The 12,052-nt window shown below is 44.2% G+C and overlaps 2 protein-coding genes across 2 annotated transcripts; one reads left to right on the top strand and one right to left on the bottom strand.

Annotated features, from left to right (window-relative positions):
- Positions 1–244: 244 nt before the first annotated feature.
- slc25a24l (solute carrier family 25 member 24, like) lies at positions 245–5,015 on the bottom strand. Its single transcript, XM_056597796.1, has 10 exons — positions 4,778–5,015; positions 4,552–4,678; positions 4,244–4,331; positions 3,900–4,011; positions 3,525–3,683; positions 3,054–3,191; positions 2,670–2,780; positions 1,675–1,842; positions 876–1,014; positions 245–656 (listed from the first exon to the last, which is right to left on the bottom strand). The coding sequence occupies exons 1-10, from the start codon at positions 4,898–4,900 to the stop codon at positions 469–471; spliced, it is 1,353 nt and encodes a 450-aa protein (XP_056453771.1). The 5' UTR covers positions 4,901–5,015; the 3' UTR covers positions 245–468.
- A 523-nt stretch (positions 5,016–5,538) lies between these two features.
- Positions 5,539–12,042, top strand: dnajb4 (DnaJ heat shock protein family (Hsp40) member B4). Its single transcript, XM_056596812.1, has 3 exons — positions 5,539–6,229; positions 7,836–8,479; positions 10,435–12,042. The coding sequence occupies exons 1-3, from the start codon at positions 6,019–6,021 to the stop codon at positions 10,663–10,665; spliced, it is 1,086 nt and encodes a 361-aa protein (XP_056452787.1). The 5' UTR covers positions 5,539–6,018; the 3' UTR covers positions 10,666–12,042.
- Positions 12,043–12,052: the final 10 nt, after the last annotated feature.

Raw genomic sequence — 12,052 nt, 5'->3', positions numbered from 1 at the left:
CAAGATCGATACCAACGACATTAAACATAACAATGCGATATAGATAGCCCTCTATCGAAGTACTCGGAGTGTCGTATATCCGTGCATCCAAACTGAGTTAGAAAAGAAACAAGGAAAACAGACATGTCTTGTTAAAATAAAGGAATTAAGAAATAACTGTAACGTTCAACATTACTTTATGCCTTGTTGAAATGTCTGTCCCAAAAGTTGGAGATGTTCACACTTATGTTGGGTTACACTCATTATCACACAGTTTAAATATTACATCCAGGCTTCTGGTTACAGCACTGTTCGTTCAACTCCAAATTAGTCACAGGGCTTCAAAAGAGTATAGCTTGTATTAGTAATGGAATGACACCAGCCTATATCCTTTATGATCCTAAATGTGGATTTCACACGAGCACATCCTGCTGGTCTTTGACAAAAACACATATTCCCTGATCACCATGAATATAATAAAAGTTTGACTCAGGACCATGTGGAGTCAAACAGAACTTCTAATTTCCTGGTTAACGTGTAGTTCAGCAGAGCACATGGAACTGCCCTGATGAAGCTGGCTCCCAGGCCGTTGTAATACCCTCTCAGTCCGTGCCTTGCGTAGATTCCAGTAAATCCTTGTAATACACTTGAGCCGGGGTTTGAAACCGCGCAGAAAGCTGGAAGAGACAGACACACTAAATATGAAACATTATGTCTTATGTTTAAACAAAAATATGCAGCATGGCTTGACTTATTCCTTTAGAAACGTATTCCTTTAGTTCTTGCATTAAATAATGCAAGAACAAATCCACAGCGCAGAGCTATACATGCTGCCAATGTAACAGGCATTCACATCTGGGTCTGTATATTGGTCCAAATCGAAATGTGACATGTACCCTGGGCCTGTTGCTGTGTTCGTATCACCGCCAGTGGGTAGCTGGTCACTTGTCCAGAGGCAAAGGCAACGAAGCTGAAGAAAAACAGCTGGGAGTCGCTGTTGTAGGACGGATCATTTCTGGCCCAGTTCACAATGGTCTATAATAAAGAAAGCAAATACAGTTATCTGTTGTGGGTCTGGAACCAGGCCCACCTTATTCACCTAGGCATTTTCTTCTGCTTTGACACATACATGAAAGTCCTGCTATTCTCCTGATGGGCGTATTTGTGAACAACATATCCTGACATTTGTACCCTGGGAATCTCCTGAGAAACTAACCCTGAGGTAGTATTTTATCCAGGTTGCTGACTCTTCGGTGTTCATTTGCATTTCATTAAGTGGCAACCTAAATTATAATCAGCCAGTTGCCTTTTGTTCGAACTTAGACCCTCCGTCACATCCCGCCCCTTGCAAGCCAACCCCCCTGAACCCCCCGTCGATTCTACTGATGTCTGAACGACATCGATGTCCGCATATGAAGCATCAACTGTGGATCACCCTCACGGTCGAATCTCCGAACATACAAATGTGGCGAAAATGCGGAGGACATGTGTGAAAACGGCTTTTGTAATGTGTGTGAATTTTTTTCTCTTTAGAATAATGTCATCGTGTGCAGACGTTCATAATGGGTCCCCCATTCGATAATCAAACACTTTGACCGGCTTTTTAACCGGTCATATCTCGACTCTTAAACCGTGTTCTTCTGAAGAGCTAGCTTGGTCCCAGGCCGGTGCTCAGTGCTCCCGCTATGGGCTCACCTGATGCACGGCGCACTCCACGCCCGCGTACGGGATCATGCAGAGCAGGCTGGGGCCGAAGCCCCGGTAGAAGGAGGCCAGCGACTCGTTACGGTAGACGGAGCGCGCGCACTGCACCATGCCGAGGTAGGTGCCGCTGTGCTGCAGGTTCAGCCTCACCTTCAAGACCTGTACAGTGGAGGCATCAGCTGTTACAAAACCCACCACAGCCCAAAGCGTAAACCTGCACAATGGCCCTTACCGGCAGCAGCTATTAACTCCATAAAACCTATATCGGAACTATCGGAAACCTGGAGGCTGCAGCTAGATGATACAACTCATATAGTGTAGGTTAGAACCTATTTCTTTTATCAATATATCTCTTATTGTTTTATTTAAGGTTATTTAAGTAATGTATTCCTATTTATGAATATACTTCTTTATTTTGTATATTTTCATATACCTATGTGACATGTACAAAAATAAAGTAAGACCAAATGACAGTGTTACTACTAAGCAACCTGTAACATCATCTACTTTATAGGAAACAGTGAGGAGTCAAGCCTTTTCGCCTATTCCTAACCCCTAACCACTAACAACACAGGTTGTTCCATAGCATTGTTATTACATGGTAAGTACATGCTGATGCATTGTTTAGGTCAGGGGTCACCAACACCGTGCCCGCGGGCACCAGGGCGCCCCAAGGACCATACGAGGCGCCCGCAGGCCTGTTCTGAAAATAGCAAAGCTCATTCTTGAACAACTCTTTCCCACCTTTTTTTTGTCATTGTTGATAATTATTGTGAGAAATCATTAACGTGATCAGTTTCTTCACATAGATGAGTATCATTAATCAATATTAATAATATATAACTAAAGGCAAACTGAGCAAATTGGTGATTTCAGAAGAGTGTATCAAACTGGGTGCCCTTCGTATGACTCAGTGCCCATGAAGGAGCTCTCAGGTTCAAAAAGGTTGGTGACCCCTGGTTTAGGTGCATAGGGGGACTGGATACCTCTAAAGGGTAGAAGACAGCATGGGCAAAAGCACCAGAGCCGCACCCCAGGCCAAACCGCTGCTGTACCGACAGGCCTTCCTTGGTCCGATCCTGGGTGTACATCTTCATCTAGGGAATGCAGTGGAGGAGATAAAGTGCCAGACTGTGATCACGATTCATCTATGGGGTGAGCGTTTTAATAGACCAAGGGGACAAAGGGTGCGTCGAGAGATGTACAGATAGTTGATTATGCCGTTTCCGAAGGAGGAAATACATTTAGTTTTCTGTGTTTGTGTGTGTCCGTGTCCATGTGTGTGTGCGTGTATGTGCTTGTATCTCTGGATGTGTGAGTGCACATTGTGTACTCGTGAGCCAGCTACATATCCATAGGTACTCACACACCTGAGTGTATATCATGCACTGTAGAGTGGACTGTGGCGTTCCCTTCAGCACGTTGACAACGTTTCCTTGCCACATCGACCGTAGCCCGCCCGCCCTCTGCTTCGCAAACGCCTGTGCAAACGTCTTGGATCCATGGACCTGCATGAAAACAGAGAGTAGATGCATGGAAAGTTTGAAAACAACTGGTGTACAGGCAAATATTCCTGTACTGAAACATTTCTCAGTGACAGACGGAGACATGCAAAAGTATGTCCAAAAGTACACAAAAATAGATGGTAAATAGCTCAGAGAACAGCACATGCAGTGAAAAGACAGAAATTGTGTTCATAGTTATAAGGATGGCACAACTTCTGGGTGTTTACTATCAGCTTTCGATCTCGCACTCGACGACACAGAACCTTCCACGGATCAGTGCCTCTGCCAACCTAATGCTGCCATCTAAGGGTTTTCATGCTGGTGCGGATCAGGAACCTGCAGCTGGGTCTTTAGTCGGTCGATGGGGGCCGTGACCGTTCGAGAGATGGCGTCCGCCAGTCCCGCCGCAAGGACAAACCTCCTCCACGCGCCGGAGCCCGACATTCCTTCTGGGAACTCCAAGGAGAGGGGACGACTCTCGCCCACGTCAAAAACCTGCAATGATGATTTATTTACATTTTTGGGGATATTTCCCCCATGGGTCAACGGTTACAGTTTGTGAGTTCCTTATAGCTACTCGTGTTAGCCTTCCCAAATACGCAGAACAATACTTATATTTGCATGGTAGACCTTTTCCAACCATGTTGCTCACTCGGTGGTGGTTCTAGTGCTAATCCTGTTATAAACATTAGGCGAATATCACAGTCTTACCAAACTGTGTTTCCAAGACGACACCAGTTCACCAATGTTATCTGCAGGGTTGAGAATGATATGGTGTAGGAATTCCCCCCAGTCCACCGTCATAGAGTTGTCCTTGTCCATCCTAAAAAGAAAGTACCGTCTTCATTGGTTCATTTACAAATTCACCAGCTACTCACAGACTATTATTACTCTACTGTGTCGTTTGTGAGCCATTTCTCCCTATTCCCAATGAATGCTGATGGAAATAGGACATAGCAAGAGAGCTTGCTATTGTGACACCGTTTCAAACAATGCTACATTCATGTAATTCACTTTTTATTCCAATAATTATTTGAGGGGAAAAAAAGTCTTACATTTGTATTATTCTTTTTGCATTCGGCTGTGAAATGCTCACTCCTAACTCCTTAAACAAACAAATGATATCGTCCTGGTCAATCAACCCTGATCAGAGAAGAGATGATGTGAGTACACAAGTCCAATAGTATATTTTACAAAGTTATTTTCTTTATGTATAATTTTCCTTTGTTCATGTTTTCATCCTGTAGAGCGCCAACAAATTTATTTCTGCTACAAAGTTCTGTGGTAGGCTATAGAAGTCTAACAATCGGTCCGTACTGCACTCCAACTGTTCACCCTGTTTATTCCATGGCTACTTACTTACCACACTTGTTCTTGTCAAGCTCATGGAAGTGAATTTTCCATTTTTTCTCCCTGTCCGTCATGTAATGGAGGAATTCATTGTAATCCAATCTACCATCCTTGTCTTGGTCGTAGCCTTCAAGGATGTTCTGTTGAAGTAGTCTGTGTTAAGGCTAATCCATCAGTAAGCAGTAAAGCACTGAGCATAGCTTAACAGCACAAGCTTGTCAAGGTGATCCTTAGCCTACCTTAACCTTCTTTTCAGTGGGTAGGATTCCCGATTTTCTCATCTCATTGTGAAGCTCATCCACTGATATGAAGCCATTATTATCCTTATCCAGTTTAACAAATAAACCACGAAAGTTATCCATGATTAATTTGAAATGGTCTCAGGTATTATTAGATTTTTTTCAAAATAAGAACATTTAGAAAATGAATACGAAACGGTCGCTGTTAATTGACCTCCGTATATAGACGCTGAGTCATTGACATGGCTTTAGTCAATGGCAATGCGGTAAAGGCCTATCCGTTCTGTTGCTCTCCATCCCTGAAGGACAGCAGACCCCTTATTGTAACCAGCCATAGCGCGTGGTCTCCACCAGGTGTCCCTGTTGTTTCACAGTAGTAAAATGCCCATGCCCGAAGAGAAACCCCTTTGTAGGCTATGATAATTATGTAATGAGGATAATCATAATTTATTCAGTTAATTTTTTTTGTTTTGAGATTTTCATTAAATTGTAATATTGCATATCTTATTGACCAATTCATATAATTGCGCTGTACTTTCCCGTCTCGGAATAATACGTATTATTAATAAGTAATAACAAAATCTTTATCAATAAAAGACAATTGTGCAGCTTCTCCTCACAGAGAAATCCATTAGTAAACAACACAATTTGGTTCTAATGAAACCATTCTGTTGACCAATTGCCTCGAGGAGAGAAAGGCATGGGGTATAAAACGTCCGGACGTGTCTCGTCACAAATTTGGCGTCCGCTCAAACACACACACACGCACACACGCACACACACACACGCACTACAGCTGTTCCCAATGTCTGTCATGTCGCGTCGAGTTTTTTTTATTATTGAACTACAATAACTCGTTGTCGCACCTGGGGGGGCTTTCCATATGATAAATGTGCAAATGACGTGCCTCAGCACTCGCTTTCTAGAAAGAGCTGCTGAATTCCAATGTTCACCCCCGACGCAGGGGAGTGCGTAATGGCTATTTAGAGAGGGTACCACGTCACGGATAAATAACACAGGGTACACGGCGTTTATGAACAGCCTCCGGACGATAACAGTCCCAAGTCAACCTCTTCCTCTCGTGGTTTTAATAGCGAGTAGTAGGCCTACCAAAGGCATAGCGGTACATCTACTGCCGCCATATCACACGGTTTTCTGGATTCATTTTCTTTTGGGACTGACAGCACCCGCCGACCGCGTCGAGCAGCAGTTTTTCCAGGCGGGGACGTTTTTGGGGGAAAATGGGGAAAGATTACTATAAAATACTGGGGATTTCTAAAGGAGCCGCGGATGAGGACATCAAAAAAGCATACAGAAAGCAGGCCTTGAAATGGCACCCCGACAAAAACAAGGCAGCCAATGCCGAGGAGAAATTCAAGGAGATCGCCGAGGCGTATGAAGTCCTCAGTGATCCCAAGAAGAGGGAGATTTATGACCAGTACGGAGAGGAAGGTAACGTTGCTATAAACACATCGTTGCTGAGGACATGGAATGCTATTTGTGATAACCTACTAAAAATGAGACATGGCTACCAAACTCGTAATGGAACTGTCTCTGGCCTATAAATCATCCTTCGCGAATTATCGCTAATCGAAGTCTAAAAGTCTACCTACATGGAAGACCGACCTAGATCATGTTCATGACGCTCATCTCCGTTATTCCTTTTAGAGGAAACCGTCAGTCTACATTCAACAGATGTGGAGCTTGATAATGAAGTAGCTGCCACTGTTCTTATACCTTCTAGTTACTTTACAATATATTCATGTTTTGAATGTCGTTTTGCTGCCATACATCACTTTTTGTGGTTTCCTGGCATGACTTCTCCCAGTAGCCTGATGGTTCCCACCCATCTACAACCAGGCTAGGTTCTGGATTGGGAATGCTCCCTAAAAAGGCTACTGGAAGAAGTTCTTACATTCCACTATGTAGAACTATGTAGAATAATAATAATAATAAAATAAAAAAAATAAAACGATAGAATAATGTTTTATGAAGGAGGGCTTCTATGCCATCCATTACCATCTTTAGCCCTACTGTTAGTAATAATAACAATAAAATAAAAGGCGTTTCATTCATAATGCATTAATCTCTTAAAGCTACACAGTATTTGCAAATTTCTCAAACATCTTTTAACTACAGCTATTTGATTGTTCAATATCTCCCTTTGAAAATGCTGGTGAATAAAAGGGCATGCTTCCGTACAATGGCTCCACCAAAACATTCCCAGTTGCATCTGACATCGCAGTTGGGAATCCATGAATCTGTTACCTTCATAAAAAAAGAAGATAACAGATTCTAAATGAAGGAAAAATCCAGTCAAAGGATGAGCTTTCTTAAAATTAAAAAAGATTTGCAATCTCTTGTTTTATGCATAAACTAGTGGTTCATGAAATAAATTATTATATATGTGTCATTAAAAACACCTCCACCATGACCCATGAACTAATGGCTCTAGTGAAGTCCCCCACAGTGGAGGTTTAATGCACTGGCTTGTTCCACCCGTTATCCTGCCTCTTAGTAGGCTCAGGTTTAAGGTTATGTCTTTTTATAAACTTAGTGCATCACATTTATGAATATGACATAACCTGGTTTAGAGCTTCCGGCGGACTGTGACACATGTAAATGTAGGATAGTTGCGTTGAAAAACCGAGTTCAAGTATGAATACTCATCCTACATAGAATTACTCAAGAGCATCGAAATCGTACCTAAGCCCGGAGCCCTGAGGTAAACTCACCACCGTAAATCATAAGCCTCATAAATGGGTGACAGAGTTGTTTGACAAGTGTTACTTGTTAAACATACATTCTAATGTGTATTTGATAGGTAACACTTGCTTGTCAAATACACATTAGAATGTATGGTTAACAAGTATGATTAACCCAATGCTAACCCAAAATACGCAAAAACATAACGAAAACATCTAAACAAACCCCCAAAAAGAAAGCAGTAAACTCTTTATCATTCTGCATACTCTCAAAGCAGACCGAGTCCAACCACGCTAGTCCTGGCTACGCCCCTGACCGGCAGACCTTGTGTCTTTCTCCCCCCTGTCGTCAGGTCTCAAGGGAGGCAACGGCCCCGCCCCCGACGGCCAGGGCAGCAACTTCACCTACACCTTCCACGGGGACCCGCACGCCACCTTCAACACCTTCTTCGGCGGCGCCAGCCCCTTCGAGATGTTCTTCGGGCGCAAGGCCAACGGGCGCGGCGGCGGCGGCAGCGGCGGCCTCGGCGGCGACGAGGACGACATGGAGGTGGACGGCGGCGACCCCTTCGGCTCCTTCACCAGCTTCAACATCAACGGCTTCCCGCGTGAGCGCCACGTGGGCGTGGGGGGCCAGCAGCAGCAGCAGCAGCAGGGGGGGGGTGGGGCACAGCGGCGTAAGCAGGACCCGGCCATCCACCACGAGCTGCGGGTCTCCCTGGAGGAGGTGTTCCACGGCTGCACCAAGCGCATGAAGATCTCCCGCAAGAGGCTGAACGCCGACGGGCGCACGCTGCGCCACGAGGACAAGATCCTCGCCATCGAGATCAAGCGGGGCTGGAAGGAGGGCACCAAGATCACGTTCCCCCGCGAGGGCGACGAGTCGCCCAGCACCATACCCGCCGACATCGTGTTCGTCATCAAGGACAAGGCCCACCCCCACTTCAGACGGGAGGGCTCTGACATCGTGTACGCGGTGCGCGTCAGCTTGAGACAGGTAAGGCGTCGGGGAAGGCGGACGCAGCCGTTACACCACATGATGCGCTTCCAAACATTTTGCCGATTTGCACGTTCATTGTGTTTCGGGGTTATTCGATGCACCGAATGGATCCATCATCACCCATTGGCCGATGTTTTCCGCGCTATGGATTAGAGTTTGTATCATACTTACTAATACATTTCAAGTTCTAGACCTGTCACGGGTCGGCGGACATTTGAGTGAGACGTTTCTTTCTCAAATTGGTTTCCAATGAGTATAAATACCCACACCCTTCAGGAGCTCGTTATGTCATCTGAATCATGGAGGGGCGAGAAATAAGATCGGCAACACTGTGAGACAGAATGCTAGAGGCTCGCCCACACACAGTTGGTGCAAAGATGTACTAATATGGCCTCTGGCCCACGGGAAAACGTGTAGGCCTTTAGTTCTCAACACCTCTTTTGAGAATATAATAATATCTACTGTTCAAAAACCGACCTGGGGCCGGCCCTGAGTGATGAGACGGTCTTGAAACGCATGAACAACAACAGAGGTGTTATTCAGCCCGTTAATCATGTCGTACGACCGCACTGTACGGGAGGAAATGTAAATGACTCATTACTTTCTCTAAAGTGTTTAACAGGACACAGTGTCCCCAATGGGAACAGCAGTGAGCCATTGACTAGCTGCTGCTGCTACGCTCTCACGCGACCACTAAACTACTACTTCCTTCTGCTGCATGCTGTGTTTCCAGCCGTGTTCCAGCATTGTGTTCCCGGGGCCGATTTCTCAGTGAATCGTATCTGACTACAACATCTTTTATTCCCTGATTGTTCCATCCATTGGTTTTAAACCTTATAAAACCTGATACTGACACATATTATTGTACTTACATCCATAATATCATCCCAAATATATAATGATTTTGAGTTCAATACAATTTCAGGAGGCTGGTACCCTCAAGGCCGCTAGTTCGATGCCCGGCTCCTCTTCGCTGAGTGTCGAGGTGTCCCTGGGCGAGACGCCTCACCCTGACTGCTCCAGACGAGCTAGCTGTCACCTTTCATGGCTGACACCGCCGTCGGTGTGTGAATGTTGAGCAATATTGTAAAGCGCATTGGGTAAAAGCGCTATACAAATGCAGTGCATTTACCCTACCGGTGGGTCCGTGGCCATGGAATATGTGTAGAAACCTAGTCCATTACTTAAGCAATAGCTCACGCCAGGCTGTGGTATGTGCTCATTATACCACTGTTAAGGGGCGGTGTCCGGCCCGACACGCAGCGGAGGGCCGGCGACCCCCCTTCAAAAAAAAGAACAAGAAAGTCTAAATAGCTGTTTTTTTAAAGAATACAAAAAAGTAGTCCCTCCTGGCTGCCTTCAAAATGCACGACGGTCGCTATGCAACACACTTTAGCGTCCCTCCGAGAGAAGGCTCGGCTAGAGCGGTTCGCCGGCAATTTATCCCATGGAGCAGTTCACTCGCCGTGTGCCTAAGCTTTCGTTAGTCTCTCCATCGCCTTGCTCACTCCTGGAGTAACAACATTTACACCCTCTCCCATCATTCAACATACAGTATTTTTAGGCTACTACCAACTGCTACTTTGTAACCGTTTCTACTTCCAGGCGCGGAGTGATATGCAAACTTTCACAAAATGATTGGGCGTCATATTAGTTATGTATACGCTCATTATTCAACAGTTAGGAACCAATCAGATCGCTGGATTTAAGCCACCCGTTGTATAAATTATAATAACACAGAGTGAACCTGACAAATCAACAGCGAAACGCCTCGTTTAAATAAATCAGCTTACCAGTGTGCAGTGATTTTACACTTTTATTGTCTTCATACTATTGTTTGCTGCACATCACCAGCGCCTGAGGATCAAAAGGCTGTGCACGGGGACCTTCTTCTCTTCACAGTGGAGACCCTATTCTACTGAACCCCTAACCCAAACCCTGTGTCGTTACAGTCGCTGTGCGGCTGCTCGGTGACCGTGTCCACCATCGACGGGAACACGTGCAACATGAAGATCACGGACGTCATCAAGCCGGGCATGAGGCAGATCGTGGCCGGCCAGGGCCTCCCTCTGCCCAAGACCCCAGAGCAGAGGGGCGACCTGGTGGTGGAGTTTGACGTGAACTTCCCAGAGACTCTACCTAGCAACGCCAAGGACGTTCTGAAACGCCACTTACCTGCCTGAGAGGAAGAGGGGAAGGAAATGAAAGAAGAAGGACATGGACGGAACAAGGGGTGATGTCTTAGCACCTGACAAGATCACACAGACAAACACACGCACACATGCACGTATACACAGATATAAACACAGATAAACACAATAAGGACATCTGTTGGCTTTCGCCTGGTGCCCCCCTCCCCCAAACCCATCCCCCTAACCCCTTTCAATGAATGTGCAATTTCTATTTTTCATATATGTGGTGTTTTTATTAACGCCATGCATGTTGCCAAGTAGATGAAGTGTTTATATCTGAAAGTTAACATTGTGTACATGGTAACTCCTTACTTCTCCTCCCACTATTTTTGTTAGGTTTCCTTTGATGATGAAGATGCAGATGTAAACAATTGCCAAAGTCCTAGTTATTTTAGAAACCTGCCCTGTGGTAAAGGACATGTTCTATTCGTTTTTTGTATTCCTTTGGCCAGTTTTCACAAATGTATAATCAAGCCACATTCTTATGTACAGATTCAAGTGTGTATTTTGAGGCAGACCGTGTAATAAAAGATAGATGCTTTTATAGATATGCTAAAAAAGGCTCAACTAAAGAAACGCAAGTGTACCCTAGGGACAAAGGGTGCAAGGGCCGACTACACACAAACATTTGGCTATTGCACATTTTAGGTAAGGCCTACGGAACTGTAACTTTTAAATAACGATGCAAACTTCAGCCTACTTTGAAGAAGAATAAAAGTGACTTTTATTTTAACAAATTGCTATAGTTTTTTGTGACTGTCGACTACCTAAAGATCAGATTTATCAAACTTGATAATAAAATCTATTGATACATGTTTTTCTTTGTTTTCTACGTTACTAGTGTGTAGTGGGACTGTGTAAATATAGGCTGGCTCTTTGGACTCAGCTGTTAGCAATTAGCTGCCAACATCGAGGCCTTTGCATTTTCCCACAAGGGAGCGCCATATCACTCATCTCGGATCAATGGTCCAGCGTGTGCTTTTTTTAAATTTATGATTAGGCAGTTTTACTTGGGCGAATATCCGATGCCTTTTTCTTTTTAATGTTCAGTTTTGTTAGGAAACGTGATATATCTATCTATATGTACTGCATATAGATAAAGATATATATATATACTGTATAGGCCTATATAAAAATAACTTAAGCTTTTTTCTTAATTTACCTTATCCATTCAAACATTATTTTATGCATTAGTCTAATGACATATATGAGCTAGTCAATGTGTTAATGTTGAGAAATGGTTTTGATATGCAATTGTGAATAGGCTATATAGATTGAATACATATATTGAATAGCCTACGTACTAAAATAGGTTATATTGTATAAATGATTGACAACATAATTTGAAATGCGATCAGATTGTCTAAATCGTGTTTAA

Source organism: Gadus chalcogrammus, chromosome 8 (genome assembly GCF_026213295.1).
Source record: "Gadus chalcogrammus isolate NIFS_2021 chromosome 8, NIFS_Gcha_1.0, whole genome shotgun sequence".
NCBI classification, from domain to species: Eukaryota; Metazoa; Chordata; class Actinopteri; order Gadiformes; family Gadidae; genus Gadus; species Gadus chalcogrammus.
Note: the sequence above shows the minus strand (reverse complement) of the source record. Positions and strands in the feature narration are given on the sequence as shown.